At 37.8% G+C, this 17,738-nt stretch overlaps 1 protein-coding gene across 1 annotated transcript in view; it reads left to right on the top strand.

The window, feature by feature from the left end:
- SNTG2 (syntrophin gamma 2) overlaps positions 1-17,738 on the top strand; it is a 306,792-nt gene that overhangs the window by 239,481 nt on the left and 49,573 nt on the right. Inside the window, exon 11 of the mRNA XM_074922311.1 lies at positions 6,944-6,982. Within this exon, the coding sequence (XP_074778412.1) occupies positions 6,944-6,982 (39 nt within the window). The remainder of the gene's footprint in view (positions 1-6,943; positions 6,983-17,738) is intronic.

The raw sequence follows: 17,738 nt of genomic DNA, 5'->3' as shown, positions 1-17,738 counted from the left end.
TTGTGGGAAACTTTAAATTCCCAGATGTCTGCTGGAAATACAACACAGGAGAGCAGGACCAGTCCTGGAGATTCCTGGAATGTGTGGCAGATAACATACTGACACAGCTGTTGAGTAAATCGACCAGAGAAGGTGCCCTGCTGGATCAACTCTTTGTGAACAGAGAAGGACTGGTGGATGATGTGGTGGCTGGAGGCCAACTAGGGCACAGGGATCACAAAATAAGAGAGTTCTCTATTCTTAGAGAGGGCAGGAGAGGCAGCAGCAGAACTGACATCCTGGCCTTCCAATTTGAATTTGTCTTCTTTAGGCACCTGCTTGACTTGAACACTTGGGAGATGATCCTGAAGGGTACAGGGGTCCAGGAAGGCTGGGCACTCTTTAAGAAGGAAGGGTTAATGGCTCAGGAGCAGGAGGTGCCCAGGTGCTGTAAGAGTAGCCAGCGGCAGAGAAGACCATCTTGGCTGAACAGGAAGCTTTGGCTGCAACTCAGGGAGAAAAGGAGAGTTTACAGCCTTTGGAAGAAGGGGCTAGCGATGCACAATGATTACAAAGATGCTGTGAAGCTCTGCAGGGCAGAAATCAGGAGGTCTAAAGCCGAGCTGGAAATTAATCTTGCCTCAGCAGTCAAGGACAACAAGAAATGTTTCTACAAGTACCTCAACAGCAAAACAAAGACCAGGGAGAGCCTCCATCCCCTGCTAGACACAGGAAGAAACATGGTATCAAGTGATGAGGGGAAGGCTGAGGTGCTTAATGCCTTCTTTGCCTCAGTCTTTAATACAAGACTAGTTGTATTAAGGGAATCCATCCTCCTCAGCCAGAAGACAGAGACTGGCAGAACAACTCCCCCGCAATCCATGAGGAGACAGTCAGTGACCTGCTGCATCACACAGACACACACCAGTCTATGGGACCGGATGGGATACACCCGAGGGTGCTGAAGGAGCTGGCTGGGGTGCTCACCAAGCTCCTTGCCATCATTTACCAGCAGTCCTGGCTGACCGGGGAGGTCCCAACAGATTGGAAATTGGCCGATCTGATGCCCGTATATAAGAAGAGTCAGAAGGATGATCCGGGAAATTACAGGCCTGTCAGCTTGATGTCGGTACCCAGGAATCTGATGGAGCAGCTCATCCTGAGTACCATCATACAATACATGTGGGACAACCAGATGCTCAGGCCCAGTCAGCATGGGTTTATGAAAGGCAGGTCCTGCTTGACAAACCTGATCTCCTTCTACGACAGGGTGACCTGCTTATTGGATGAGAGAAAGGCTGTGGGTGTTGATTACCTTGACTTTAGTAAGGACTTTGACAGCATTTCCCACAACATTCTCCTGGCAAATCTGGCTGCTCGTGCCTTGGATGGGCACACGCTTTGCTGGGTAAAAAACTGTCTGGATGACCGGGCCCAGAGAGTTGTGGTGAACGGAGTTAAATCTGGTTTGTGGCCAGTCACGAGTGGTGTCCCCCGGGGCTTGGTTTTGGGGCCACTCCTGTTTAACATCTTTATTGATGATCTAGACAAGGGGATTGAGTGCACCCTCAGTCAGTTTGCAGATGACACCAAGTTGGGTGGGAGTGTTGATCTGCTCGAGGGCAGGGAGGCTCTGCAGAGAGACCTGGACAGGCTGGAGCCATGGGCTGAGGCCAACTGGAGGAGTTTCAATGAGGCCAAATGCCGGGGGCTGCCCTTGGGCCACAACAACCCCCAGCAGCGCTACAGGCTTGGGGAGGAGTGGCTGGAGAGCTGCCAGTCAGAGAGGGACCTGGGGGTGCTGATTGACAGCCGGCTGAACAGGAGCCAGCAGTGTGCCCAGGTGGCCAAGAAGGCCAATGGCATCCTGGCTTGTGTCAGCAATAGCGTGGCCAGCAGGGACAGGGAAGGGATCTGACCCCTGTACTCGGCACTGCTGAGGCCGCACCTCGATTCCTGTGTTCAGTTTTGGGCCCCTCACTCCAAAAAGGACATTGAATGACTCGAGCGTGTCCAGAGAAGGGCAACGAAGCTGGTGCAGGGTCTGGAGCACAGGTCGTACGAGGAGCGGCTGAGGGAACTGGGGGTGTTTAGTCTGGAGAAGAGGAGGCTGAGGGGAGACCTCATCGCCCTCTACAGCTCCCTGAAAGGACGTTGCAGAGAGCTGGGGATGAGTCTCTTTAACCAAATAATAAGCGATAGGACAAGAGGGAATGGCCTCAAGTTGCACCAGGGAAGGTTTAGACTGGATATTAGGAAGCATTTCTTTACAGAACGGGTTGTTCTGTGTTGGAATGGGCTGCCCAGGGAGGTGGTGGAGTCCCCATCCCTGGAGGTGTTTAAGAGTTGGGTCGACATAGCGCTGAGGGATCTGGTGTAGTTGGGAACTGTCAGTGTTAGGTTAATGGTTGGAGTGGATAATCTTCAAAGTCTTTTCCAGCCTAGACGATTCTGTGTTTCTGTATTTCTGTGATAGCACTGAACATTAATGTAGCTATAATCAGTAGAAGCACCTCAAGGTAATGCTGCCAGTTCATTTACACTATAAAGCTTGTAACTTATATTTATATAACTTCCTCAAAGTTTTATTTTTTCTCCAGTATATTCCAATAGTGTTGTTTTTTTAAAAAAATATTCCCACATAAATGAGTAATCCATAAGCAGGTAAGAGAATTTTTTAAGATGCAGTTGTTCCCCTTTAAACATTATTTATGATTTTTATTAATCATTTCACCAGTTTCATTGGAGGATGGTAGGAACTTAAAATTTGGCTTCAAAACTGGGCTATCTATCTGGATTATATCTATACCTTTGTCAGCTTTTTAAATTGTGTATGTCATCATGTGTAAATCTTTTCTTTTAAGCCTTTACCTACACATATATTTAAGTGATACTCCTTATCATAGTGGAGTGAAATTTCTCTGAATAGAGAGAGGCTTATGTAATATGAGCTTTGAACATGCATATAAAAAGAGAAAGAGGTTTGAGAAGGTCTTGCTCTCTTTACACAGCAAAATGTGGGGTACATGTTGATGGAAACAAAATCCTTGTGTGTAGGAAGCAGTATACAAATTTGACTTCCTCAATGATTATACAAACAATTCTATTCCCAGTGTGAAAACACATGATAATATTTCTTTACTGCTGCTTTTTGTTTGTTTGGTTTTAAACTCAAAAATTTCCATTTAAAAATACCACAGTTTAAACCCATTGAGATTGTAAAGAGAAGTCAGTAAGGGTAGGAATCACATTACCTAAATTTAGCCAAGCAATAAGCAGTCATATAGGATCCTCTTATAGCCAGGAAAAAACCCCAGATGCCTGTGAGATCCTTCTCTCTCTCTGCTGTCTGGAAAGAGAATATAGGTATATTAGATATATAACTCTTTCCTTTTTTGACTTGCCAAGTTTAAGTGAGATAAATCCCACTCTGGGAGGTATTGAGATTTAGGTGTATTGTTCTGAATCACTTCATCCTTATTCTGTTCCTGCCCTGTATTTATTCTTTTAGAACAGAGTATAGGAATTAAAACTGCTTAATAGTTCATTTTCCAAGTTGCTTGCAGTCTTTGCACATCCGTGTTTTTGCTTTTAGCTTCCCTGCTGTCTCCAACTCCAGTTGCTGCACTGCTGTGCTGAAAGCTCACACAATGCCAGCAAGGTGTATCATATCCCCATTGTATTCCTGTCTCTCTGCACCAGCTGTGGAGGCCTGTAGAGAACATGTGGTGCCAGGTGAAGTGAAGAGTGCATACTTCTCTCTCTTCAGGAACATGACATAGGGACATAATATGATACAGAAGGAGGTCTTTCCTCTCCCCACAGTTATGTCAGGGCTGCAGCTATCCCTGCTTTGAATGCAGAATGAGCTAAGGCTGTACAGTGAATAGTTGTGGAGTCCAAAGCATTCGTCCCTATTGCCCTTATCAATGGGAAGCTGGTCTCTTTAAAAGGATGCTCTTCATGATACTCTCCCCTTATTCTGCAGAAAACCTGCATAGCCAATCTCACACACATTTTTCCAGGCACATCTGAACACAATAAAATAAAAAGTAGTATAACAGAATTAATCATATAGGGAGCTTAAGTAGTTTGACTGAACCAAAGGGAGTGTTAAAGGAGACAGGATCCCTGCTAGCCCTGTTTATTTGCACTGGTTTATGCTGTAGTAATCTTATTATTCAGCATGTCTTTGGCCACCTGCAAGGAAATAATATTTTCTCTGTGTGTAACATGGCTTCTGTATAGTTACTTTGTGTATGTATTTGTATCTGAAGCACTGGAGAAAGGTTGGAGCTGAATATGGGCAGGTTGTGATGACATTCCTACTGACATTAGAGTATTCCAGATGCTTTTTCGTTATGTCCTGCACAACAGTTCAGGATTAAGCCTGTTACCAAATCAGACTGATGAGGTCTGCTTCCTTCTGCAGCATCGGGCATGTCACCAATTTGTTTTATCCAAGTTACAGAGTGAGGTTCTTGGGTTCCCACTGGTTTGCTACTGTTGGAGCCCTGAGAGCACCAAGAAGCTCTGCCACCTCTTCCCCCTCCCATAGCGCTCCAGGCCAGCTCTGAGATGGTGCAGCCATGCAGCCTGGGGTCAGGCTGCTGCAGGCAGAGCTGTGTGTGAGAGCTGTGAGGAACCTTGCTGGGGATCTTCTGCTCTGCTTGGCAGCTGTATGTCAGCTCTGTCCTCATCATCGGTCCTCATCTGTGCTGTGGTGCAGGTGCCAGTGTGACTTGTCTCTGTTGTGGTGGTCCCTGTTCCTCTTCTGGAGTGGTAGGGTGGTGGTGGGGAGCATGGCAGGGACCCTCAAGGGTCTAGCAGGCTCCCCTAGGCCTCTACCGAAGGTGACAGCCAGTCCTGGGACATGTCCCAGACTCCCAGCAGGTCTGGCCACTTCATCCTCAGAGCCTCAATCCTCCCAGCTGTCTGACCCACCAGCACACCTGCACCATTTGACCATGCAATTCAATTCAAATTGGCTGCAAAAGTGAGCATTTAGGGGAGAAGGAGCCCTGAAGGCCCATGATGGGTTAGGACTGACTGGTGAACTTCTGCAGCCCTGAGCTTTGGTATCACCCTGTGTCTGTATAGTCAAGTGTCCTACTGTCATCCTGTAATCCTCCACATTGCATTTTGTCCTAGGGTCATTTTGTTTGTGGTCATAGGTAGTTCACTCTATGCAGAATAATGACTTGGTTTTGCCATCTATTAGCTACAAGTGTGTGTGTGTGTATACACTTTATATACTTTATATATCTATGCCTGTATAAATACCTGTAGCTTTTATATGTGTATCATTACATCTTGGAGCTGTACTTTTCTAAAGCCAAGTAGGCAATAGTTTCATGGTCATTAGATGTTTATGTTATGGCTAAACAAGCTGTAATACAGCTCCAAACAGTTCAAGACAAACCCTGACACACCCTGAGGCCTGTGTCATTAGCATAACATACTGCCTGTTGGCCTATTTCAGGTGTACTGGGTCTGACCAGGATGGAGGTAACTTTCTTCATAGCAGCCATATGTGTATATTGTATTTGTGGCTAAACACCAGTGTTTTGACTCTTGCTGAACAATGCTTGCACAGCATCAAGGCTTTGACTTTTTGTCACTCTGACAGACCCCACTCTGCCCTGAGATGGGCAAGGAGTTTGGAAAGGACAGAACTGGAACAGCTGACCCAAATTGGCCAAAGAGATATTCCATGCCATATAACATTGTGCTCAAGAATAGAAGTGACATAGCAGACAAAGACTGTGGGGGTTTGCCTTCCAATGTGGCTGTTGCTTGGAGACTGGTTGGGCATCAGTCTGCTTGTTGGAGGTAGTGAATGATTGCCTTTATATCACGATTTTTCCTGTTTCCTTCACTTATTAAGCTCTCTTTATCTTGACCCACAAGTTTTCTTGCTTTTGTTCTTCCTATACTCTCACCCTTCCTGCTGGAAGGGGAAAGGGAGTCAGAAGCTGTGTGGGTGCTCAGCTGCTGGATAGAGACAACCCACCACAAAAGGCAATGGCATCACTATATTTACATGGCTGCAGACATGCTCTGCTTCCAAAGGTTATCCACAGATTTGGTCTTACAAATCTGGTGTGGCCAGGATACAAGCAATAGCCCTGGATTTCTTCTGCTCTTTTCCTGTGGCAGTTATAGTTTTCCCTGTGCATAGCTGTAGCTTTTGGTCTTGAATCACAAGCCTTTCATTTGTTCTAAACCAGGCTTTTTGACAAGAAGATCCTTTGGAATTATTCATCAACTGCAGGACAATTTGCAGCTTATACCTTTGCATATAGGGGAGCCTATCTTTCCAGTCTAATCTTTTTCTGTCTAGATTCTGTAACATTACTACACTTACTAATATTGCACTTTAAAGAAGTTCTTCACTTTAAAGAAGGAAATACCTATCAGCTTTGTCCACCATTCATCTATGCAGAATATGACTGCCAAAGAAAAGCCAAAAGCAACAAAACTCTTCATTATCTGAGCAGAGAGGAAAAAGAAAGCTATGAAAAGTAAACTGAAAGGAAAGCCTAAACAATATTCCCTTCTTTAAACTTGTCTTACACTCTGTGGCCTTCATTTCACAAGTACTTAATCACATGCCTTATTTATAGACCTGCTTAAGCAATTGTTTAACTGAGACCTTTGTGAAGTGTCTACAGTACAGTATAATATTTTTACTGAGTGCCAAAGTTAAATTCATAAATGCAAACCTTTATCACAGATTTAATGAAAACTCTGATAAAAGTCTTCCTGTCTTTTGAGTCCTTGGTTTTGTAAATTTAGTGTAATAGTAAAAATCTAGTATTTAAGCACTGAATTATTTAATTTCTTACAATTATAATTTGGAAGTATTAATCCAGTATTCAATAACTAAGTCAATGCTAATTGCATCACAGAAACTCTTCAGCATATTAATAACTCTGTGCATTCTTCCATCTCTCTTTCATAGATGAAAATGGCAAATAAATGCTGTTCTCCCTCAGATCAGGTAAGACTTCCATTATATTATCCAATTTTTAGAATTCTTGTCATTGCGTTAAGTTGCAAAATTTATAGAGCTTACATACACACACATTTAGACAGTTCTAAAATGCTAAAACCAAGTTTTCTATGGTTTGAAGTTCTGAAATGACCTGCTTAATAGAGCAGATTCTTACTAATCCACAGTAATGAATAGAATCTTCCACTGTAGACCTAAAAAGTGAATTACATGGAGCCATGAAATAAATAGGAGGGGGACAGTGGAATTCACAACCAGGTCTTGGAAAGCATAGTGTATGTTTGCATGCAATATTGAAGAAGTGAGTCTGACAAGTTAACTCTGTATTTACATCACATATGGTACACAGATAGCCAAGAAATGTGTTACAAATCCAGTCTGTTTTGCATGTGTCATGCCATGCACACTACATTTGCCATGGTTTGTGTGGGACTTTTGGAGCTCAGGAGCCTGATGAGATATTTATTCTGCTCTAACTAGCCGAATGTCCTGAAGACATAAATGAATTTACTGCATTGGGAAGTATTCTTATTTCTTGTAGCGTTGCAAAGAGTTTTTTCATTTTACATTGTAAAATATAATGTCATTTTTCAGGCTAATTCTGTAAATCTGGGAAATACTTTGGAGGCTGTGTTGTAAAAATAATGAGTTTCACTTACGTGTGCTTTCATTGCTTCAATATGGCATTGAATCATTACCAGGAACAGAAAGCCCAATCCCTGCTGTTTTTAAAAATGCAGGGTTTGTAGATTACGAATGTGAAATTTAGGCAATGTGTCTTTTATAGTGTTTTACTGCAGAAATTTATTGTGGAATTTTATCATGGAAATCAAAGAGTGACTCAAAAAATTCTTCATATTGGGATCAAATAAATATTTATTAGTTTGACATCTCGTATATTCTTTCATATGTCACCATTTCATCATCTTATTTCTAAAATGTACTTGGACATTTACAGACTCTTCTAGAAGTTATTAAAAAAATTTTAACCATTGACATTTTCTTACACAGGAAACTGTTTTCTTATATTTGGGTCAGTACTTTGAAAAAAAATATACCTTAGAGAGCACTACAGACTAATTCTATGTACAGTAGAAAATCAAGTTGCTCCCAAAATCAAAATAAATATCTATTCTATATAAGAAAGGAGCATTTGAATACTCTCTTTGCCATAGTTTTTAATTATTAATTAAACTGATAAGAACAATGGGTGATTATGAATACCAGGGAAGAAGGTACTGAATTTGGATATCTTTTGCTGCATGAACTCTCTACTACAAGTACTTTAGTAATTATTCAAAGTTTATTCATATTATTTTGGGCACACATAATGGGTTTATTTGAAAAAAAGGAAGACACATCCTCCCTCCATTTTTAAAAAATATTGGGGGCAGTTATACAACCTATCATTACCTTATTTGATTTCCTAAATAAATGGTCTAGTCTCCATAAAGTGCCTAGAGAGTCAGTGCAGAAAATTATTCACACTTTAAATCATACTTTACAGGAGCCTCTTCTTCTTTCTTAACTGTAATGAGGTCCTAAGTTGTAGCCTCTTAGCATAACCTCTGAAGTAGGTGCCTACAGTCAGACTTTTTCCATTCAAAATATGAAAAGAAGGGAAGATACAATTAGGACCTTAATTTCAGGATCTGAAAATTTAATGTGGGAGTGTCAGCAACAAACATTGGATTGTTCTCTGCCAAAAAGTGAGAAAAACCAAAGTTTATAATTAATTTGGGCAGATCAAGTAAATAAAACTAGAAAACATAAAAACATTAAAGGAGCAAATGTGAAAAATTCAGACTTTAAAATGTCCTGTGAAAATTTGATTTTAAAGCAACCAAAATGTGAATCTCTCACAGTTACATCACAAAGGAATAAAATAAAACTTGGCAATCATAACTGAAAACATTAGAGGTCTTGATCTCCCCTAGATTAATGGAGCTTATTAATGTCTGTTACATAACGTTTGTACAAACCTGAATAGCTCTCGTTAGTGCAATTGATTAAAAATTTAGAGAAAGAATAAGCTTAGGTCACTTGAAGAGCTGCCTTGAAGTGAAATTGTGATAGCTGCAACTTTATCTTTGCTTTTGAATATGAACATTCCCAAAGAATTAAACAAGTCCTTAGATTTTCATTACTGTATCACCTGTGATAAGTTTTCTTCATTACCTTTAGAGTCCAACTTAACCTTTCATAAAGGGACGAGGTTGAATCAGGATAGGTTTCATTCAGATTCTGGTTTTCATAGGTCATTAACAAACTGGAATTCAGGGTCAAGAACCTAAAAAAATTACTTTGCTAAACCTGTCTTTCTTCCTTGTCTTTCATATTGGCCCTGACTTGTTTTACTGGAAACTGAATTTCCAGAACGTGATAAATTCCATGGGCATATAACTAAAGAAAATTGGAAAGTAAAAGGACAAAGATACTTGTTCCCAGCTCTAAACCTTCTGTTTTTTCTCTTTGCCAAAAGAAAATCTAAAAAAAAAAAAATTGGACTTTGCCTTGTGTCTATGATCCAGTGTCAGAAGGAGGTAGTAGGAAAGGTAGTAATAGTTGTAGTTAGTATGAATGTATTTGTACTGTTAAAATAAACAGTACCAGGTCATGAAGCTAATTGGCATGGTCTGGCTACTTCCGTACTTTTAAATTCTCCTCTCCCACCAAAGCAGCATGTCTGCATTTAAACTGCCTATTATAAATTATTCTCACCAATGCTTAAATCCTAGTCTATCCCTGGGATTTTTGAGATATTTGGAGAGTTCTAGTTATCCCAGGACATGTCATACCAGTTACTCCATGTCAAGGACTACAGTGTTTTAACAAATATACAGGGACTACATGAATTTGAATGGTATTAAATAAGTACAACTGCTGAAGATCTGGCTCCAAGTGTATATGAACCTGTGTAGATGACGAGGCACACAGCAGCTACACACTTGGTGCTTCTAGAGCATATTGGTGCTCCACAGGGAGAGAGGGGGATTGAGCCAGTTTGTACATTATTTTATTGAGTGTGGAGGATGTTTACAGCAACCATTCTCCAAATACTATAACTTTTGATTCTGCTTGATATAATTTATTACAGTGCTCTAGAGACTTGAAAGCACTTGATTCTGTGTTATCAGTAGGCAGTTAGATTTGGGACTCAATTTTCAAAAATGTACACACTGCTGGATTGCTCTATATTTTTTATGAAACAGTAAATTAGGCAATTCTCTTTCTGTACAGAAAAAAAAACTACTTGCAAGTTTTTGTATTTTGTTTGCGAAGTATATTATTATGCTTTTAAGACTAATATGATCCTTTCCTGTCCTCCACTAAAACCATACAGTTTATTCTCAGTAGAAATAGGGAAATATTGATCAGATATTAATTAAGAGTATGTATCTTTTTTCTTGTGATGCTGTAAAACAGATTTTCACTGCTTCCTAGGATGTGTCTTCCCTTGTTTGTTTTGATCTTTTGCAGTGACCTCTTCAATGACCTCCAGAGGATATCATACAGAAAATGAAGTCTAGAGACAAGGATTATAAAAGCATAGCATGTGATAGTACCAGGAAGGCCAGGACACAGACTGAGATTAACCCATCAAGGGATAGATGGGTAACAAAAAATTACCCTCTAAGTGCATTAATAGCAAGAAGACAAAGGAAAATGTTTGTCTTCCACTCAGCATATCAGAGGTCAGCCTTCACTAAAAAGGTCAACTGCAAAAGATGGTTATTGCAAATACGCTAGGAAAAAACAATAAATCTCAGATTACAATACAAAGGGCAGTTTCAGTAGTACGTGTGCTTTTAATGCCTGGTGGTATTTAAAAAACCGGTCAAAGTAGTCTCAGAGCTATTATCAAGATATTTCAGGGAATTTGTGTCTGCCAGGTGACATATCAGAAGATTAGGAAAGGGCAAACATCATGGCTGTTAATGGAAAAAGAAAGCAACGTTGGAGAATTAGAGACTAGTCAATTTGACTTCAATCTCTAGAAAGAAAATTGAAATAAATAAACAAAATATTTTTATGCAGCTGCAACATAACAAATGGATGACAACCCTGAAGGATTCGTCAAGAATAAATAGCAACAACCAATCTAATTTCCTCCTGTAATAGTACAACACATCTTGTGGATGGGATAATAAGAAAAACAGTTGCTCAAATGTTCATTGCTATGATTTATCATTATAGTTTATTATTACATCAGCCTGTGATAATCAGGTATAGGGCTGATTAACAGAGGCCCCCATAAAACTCGTTCATATGGTTTACCTTATATTCCTTTTTTCCCCCATTTTTCCCCTTCCCAGATAAGGAATCCACCCCCATTTTATTCCTTCTCCACTGGCCCTCATTTTTTTCCGATTTTTACATGATTATTTGGTTATTTCAGCCTTAAGCTGTGATATCACCACCACTGTCTGTACGTCAGCACCCCTTTTTCATTATCTTTTGACATTCTTCATCCATTCTTCACTTCCTTTTCATATATTTATATATCTGCTGGTTTATCCCCTTATTGTTTTATTAGTATAGCTGCAGGCTTGAGATAGGCAGTTTCTCCCTTTGCATTGTTTACAGTGTCCAGCAGTTTCTCACATTGTTACCTTGTCAGTTTAACATCAGACCAGAGATGACCGTTTACCTGCATGCCATAACAACCATGTCTACTTTGTTGCTTCTGAGAAGGAGGCAAGCATTTCAGGCTGTACCTAAGTGAGTTAGTGCCAGACATGCTGTGTTCCTTTTCCTGTGAGGGCTTGGCAGGAGTAGTGCATCTGATTTTTTTGTGCTATGTTTCCAAAAAGATATTGACCAGAGGTTTTCCATGGCCTCTGTGGACAGGTTGAAAGACGAACAGAGAGGGAGGTATGAAAAAAATATTCAGGAATGATAATTTTGTGCTTAGACAATAACGTGAAAAGAAGCAAGGAATGATGCCACACAAGCTACATATTCTTGTTCATAGATTTTTGCTCTGCTTATGGACTGAATAAGCTTTCTTCACTCTTTCAGTCTAAGGCCAAAATCATTTCAGTCTTTAATGCATAGGGCAAAAAAAGTCTTAAATTGTGGTTACAGCAAAAAAGATTCATGCTTAACATGAGGAATAAAGTGCTAAAGCAGATTGTTGAGAGAAATTATGAAGTCTCCATTACTGGAAATCCTTAGGATATGAAGGAAGGATTTTTTAGAAACAAAATAGGTATCATGGGTACTGCATTTTGGAAAGGGTGATGTACTAAATTTCTCAGCAGTCTCTTTTCCACTATGTTTTTGATAATTATATGATCCTAATTCTAAATGAGGAACTTTTCAATATGAAGAGTTTTCCCATTGTTCCTCATAGCAGAACTGCTGCCCCAGGTATGCCATGAACATGTTTGCTTGGCTTCATCCTACAGAATAAAAGAAACCCTGCACATACTCTTGTAAGATCAGTTTATCTTTTTTTTTTTTTTTTTTTTTCATTTTCTCAAAACCAGAGATAAATGTTTAAAAAATATATAGCAATAAAATCATTTTATCCTAATTGTTAGTCTGGAGAAGTGTGATTCTTACAGACTATAATTTTACAAATGACACTTGTAGAAAGGGTACAGGACTAAATTCCTTTAAGCATAAAGAGACCATGTAGAGAGAGAATTGAGAAGAATTGAGATCTTCCTTGGTAATTGTGTTAACTTTATTTATATGGTAAGTCAGTTATGCAATTCCTAATTAAATTCTCTTTGTCTGCTTCAGAGTTTTTTTTCTGGGACATCAGGTCTTCCACTGAAAAAATTTACTCTAACAGAATAAGTACCACTTTAAAGCACTTAAACTTTTTAACCTCTAGTCAGTCAGTTAATGTGTAGTGCCTCTCTGAGGCACTATTACTACTGTACTGATTTTAATGATAAGAAAACCCAAAACCCAACAAACAAAAAAAGTAAAGAGATTTGCCAAACTCAACAAAACAAATCTATACATAATAGAATTCTTAAAACTGTGGTTTCATTTCTGAACATATTTCATGAAATCTCAGTGTGCTATTTAAAACAAATACATTCACAGTATGTTCACGGTATTTGTATGTCCTGGGTTTTTGTGTTAACGAAATAGTTTGTGTTTGATTACTCTTTGAAGTTGTAAGACACTAAAACATTGAATTGTAGAAACACTAGACTGTGTCAAACAAACAAAACCTATTCCTGTTTAAGGAAAAATAGACAAAAGAATATATTTCAGAATGTTTCTTACATATGTTGGTCACATCTTCCAGAGGTCAGCTGCATCTTTGGCATCTCTGGCAGTGAGTGGCACAAGGCAATTCTGTCTTCAGTGAAGAATCATCATCTCTGATTAAGCTGCCTTCTTGATCTTCCTTTAACTGTTAGAATATTTATATATATATTTATATATATATATATATATATATATATAAACAACTCTTCTTTGTTCTCTTTTCTTTGTATATTCCTGCCTTGTGGATTGTAAGAAAGATTTTAGAGTACATAATTTTCTGCACAGATATCTGCTCTTCACAGCTTTTAGAACCCATTGCTTTTCCATTCAGTATTACAGAACTGTGATTACTACTATGAGATCAGTCCTTCTTTAGGGTTATTCTCCAATTAAAATCATGTTAACATATTTTTAAGCAGAATTATCATTTTATTGATGGGGATAACATGTAGAAAGAAACTGAGATTGAATTTTCAGACTGAGTTTTCTTCTTTGAGGACTCTTGCAACAGCTATAATAAACAGCTGTAGTCTGAAGTTGGTTTTTTTTTTTATTTTGCCAAACTGCAGAAGAAACAATATAAGTATTTGGTGAGGAGAACAGCTTGTTACATGTATTCTATTGTTGTAATATTGCTAAAAAGTAAAGTAGGCATACAGGACGAAAAAAATTGTGATGGACCTGAGTTTTCCACTTTTATTTAGCTTGGTTAGTTCCTGCTGCACAAATGGTGCTACTGATATAGTACAATACAACAATGCATAACTCGTAAGGCATCTTACTGGTACCTGTCTTCAAGAGTGAGTTTTGTGGTTTGGATCCTAGCATGAACAAGACAGCTATAGTGAGAAAAAGTGAATTATATCAGCCCAAATTTTCCAAGCCTCCTTGTTAAAACAAGCAAACAAAGAGGATAAACAGTTATCACTACCCAAAAGGACTCATAATACAGATTTTGCACAGGTAGACAATTCCTGGGAAGATACACGAATTCGGATACATACTTGTCTTCATAGTTCCCTTCTGGTTAGTAGAGACATGTTGCTATTTGTGGCATTCAAACTGTGCCCAGCTTGGACTTACAAATTTCATTCTTGAGCTGAAACACATAAAACACTTAAGTAGCATCATTTCTAAGTTACTCTGTAGCTTCATCTCTAAAGCATTATGGTTTTAATAGTAGCCATTCAGACATAACTGAAAGCAATTCATGTACAATGGAAACCATTAATGTAAAGCATCAAAACTTTTTTTTTTTTTTTTTTTTTTTTCCAGTTAATCATTATGTATGTGAAAGAACTGGTTTATTCTTCCCTCCAATATCTGTACTTTTCAAAACATGCAATCTACCACTTGCTTTGGAAATGACCAAAAAAATTTACTTTAACTACCTCAAGATGTACTTCTCTTTGCTTTCTTAACTTTGTATTGTTCCATTGTGCTTCATGATGTGACACTGGTTCTTAACTTGCAGACCAAGCTGGCATCTGTTTGTAGATCCTTATCCCACTTTAATTGCATAAGTGTACCCATCTGTTCTGACATGTCATACATCAGAGATCTACTTGATTTTCTTTCTTCATTTCCCTCTGGAGTGTTTTGCATCATTTACTTTTCATATCTATCTAACAAAAAGTGCTATATACAAAATGTACTGATTGCTTTATTAAATGTAACACACGTTTAGTTTCAAGTCATTGCAGCATCTAGATGCTTTATTGCTGTAGGAAAACAATAAATGCAAATAAGAACTTCCATTTATCTGCTATGATTGGATTACATTTTGTTAGTGACTTATTTTATCTCCTCATAATGAGTGCCATTGCTCATTTTGTTCCTACAGGAACTTCTGGAAAGTGTATTAGAACATGTTAGAAACTTAATAATACTTTGATGATGTATGGGTAATTTTCCAGATGTATGGGTAATTTTCCACACAGTTTCAAACAGCAGTCTCAAATTGATTATACAGTATGAGAGTAAAGTGGGAAAAGCAATGCTGAGAATGGGACACTTTGTACTGTTATACCTTATGGACACTTCTAAAAACTTCAAATGCAGGTTTCAATCCAAATAACAGAACAGTTTTTACCTCTGGACTAATATTCCCACCCATGTACAGAAACCAAATGAAAATCTCAGTAGCCTACTATGTACCACAAACAGTTTCTTACTGATTACACTTGCTTCTGTTCCATATAGACTTTTGCTAAACTGAGTAATTATTCCTTCTCCATTTCTGTGGTCTAAATGACCATTAAATAAACCAGTCAATAAGAAAGATGTGTGTAAAGAAAGTAAGACAATATCTTAGATTACTTAATATCTCTATAAAAAGATACATAATTATATTATGTTTTAATATATTCATAAGTTGAACAGTGATTCTGATAAAGGAAAATATTCTATTTTCCTTCTTTACTTTTAAGGACTTTGTGTCTTTATAGGTAAGTATACATTTGGAATCCTCTTTTATGTTTTTTCCTCCCGAATATTTTTTCATTGATTTTCCCCTCTTCATATACTTATACAGTGTCCTTCCTTTTGTTCTTTTCATTTTAATTTCATGTTTCTCATGTTTCTTTATTTCTTTCATGTTCTCATGTTTCTTTATTTTTGGTCTTACTAAATTGACTTCTTTCTCATCCTAAATATCTTTTGCTTTGACTTTTCCTTTTTTCTTCCATATTCATTAGTACTTACTTTTTAGGTTGACATTCTGTTATTACCAACCCATGCAAATGATGGTAATGCAGCTCTAAACCCACTGAGCTCACCACTTACCTTCCAGTAGCAATCCTTCTTCAGCTACCTAGCCCGACTATTGCTTCTTCCCGAAGAAAGTATCTCACTCAGTGTTTCATACCTGGCAGAGCAATCCATATTTACATCAATTCAACCCTTGCATTTCTCCTGAACATAGAAAAATTCTAAAACAAATGAACAAACAAAAAGCTTGTGTTCTAGCTACTATATTTGTTTTCTTAAATGTATATATGTTCTGAGACTTCAGTCTCTGTTCTGCAGAGATACTCTTCTCCAAATTTTAAATTGATCTACAAATGTGCTATTTGAACTTTTTCACATCTTTAAAAAAAATTGGAACAACTTAATGTAGGCATTCATTTTACAGGTGGCTTTTAAAAGGTTCAGTAAATGCTACATTGTGTTTACTAGCACCCTTAATACTTAGGTAAGTGTTTCATGGTGCTAACACAAACCATCATCTTGGGATTTTAAAGACTTTTGGAAGAGTTTTTACTTTAAAAAAAAAAAAAATTACATTGAACAATTATATATAGATAGTTTTGTCAGATAAGTTTGTACTTTCTTTTGTAAGATATAAATCAGCAGACTATTTTTTCTTATTTCTACTGTGAGGTATATAATTGTTTCCTTCTTCCACAAATTATGTTGACAATGCAAATCTAACTAATGGTTTTAAAGAAAATTAAAATTGAAGAACTTCTAATCAGCTTCTGATATCTCTTTGGAATTATAATCAAATTTAGAAACACATAGGATCTTGTTCTATTTTTAGGGGTTCTAAGACTTTCTCTTTGCTTTGATGATCCATTATTTGTTTTTTTCTGTTTGAAATTCTTTTTTCCTGGAATTGGTGGTTTTGTTAGTCATTTCAATCCAGCAGAGTAATATTCAATGCAGTGTATTCAAAATGTAACTGAAGTATTGCTTTTTGGTTTTGTGTAGACTTTGATGAATTGGAATGATTAGGTGATATTACATTGCAATACATATAGATCAAGAGTGATACTTCAATGTTGTTATAATTTAGTGAATAGAAAGATCATTTCCCCCAAATCTAGTCCACTGAATGTGTTTTTGTATCATTCATTTTTTCTATCTGAGGTTGAAAGAGATTTCAACATACAGAAGAGCTTAAAATTGAGTTTATATCTGTTAATTATAAAAATCTGTTTGTCAGTGGAGAAGGTATAGTTCAAACCACATCTCTTGATTCAGATCTACCACAGGTAGACTGGTCACAGTATGATGTGACTGCAGTAAAAAAAAAAAAAAAAAAAAAAAAAAAAAAAAGTTCCATTTCAGTAAAACACTAAAACACTTAGAACACATTCTCAAAAAATATGTCTGCAGTTAATTAGAAAATGCAGTCTTGTGTTTGTAGCTGAATGTATACTCAAGAGAAATATCCAGAAGATTAAGTGCTACATTAAGTTGAGGCTATACCATTTGGCACTCCTATCACATCTCACAGCCATGGATAAGAATACAATAGTAATAGGGCCTTCACACAAATTCCATAAAATAAGTAAATTATTCCCATTTCACAGATGGAAAACTTTGGCATAACGCACATTTTTATTGAAAAACAAATCTCATTCTACTTCAGTTAGAGAAGTTCAGTGCCTTTTTGTCTAAATTTAGAATTTTATTCAAAGAGAGTATGGTTGTCTTTTACACTAGTGTTGGTACTTAGAACAAGTGCTTACAGGCCAACCTGTGGTTTCTGTCAACTAGATAAATC

This window comes from Athene noctua, chromosome 1 (genome assembly GCF_965140245.1).
Source record: "Athene noctua chromosome 1, bAthNoc1.hap1.1, whole genome shotgun sequence".
Taxonomy (NCBI): domain Eukaryota; kingdom Metazoa; phylum Chordata; class Aves; order Strigiformes; family Strigidae; genus Athene; species Athene noctua.
Note: the sequence above shows the minus strand (reverse complement) of the source record. Positions and strands in the feature narration are given on the sequence as shown.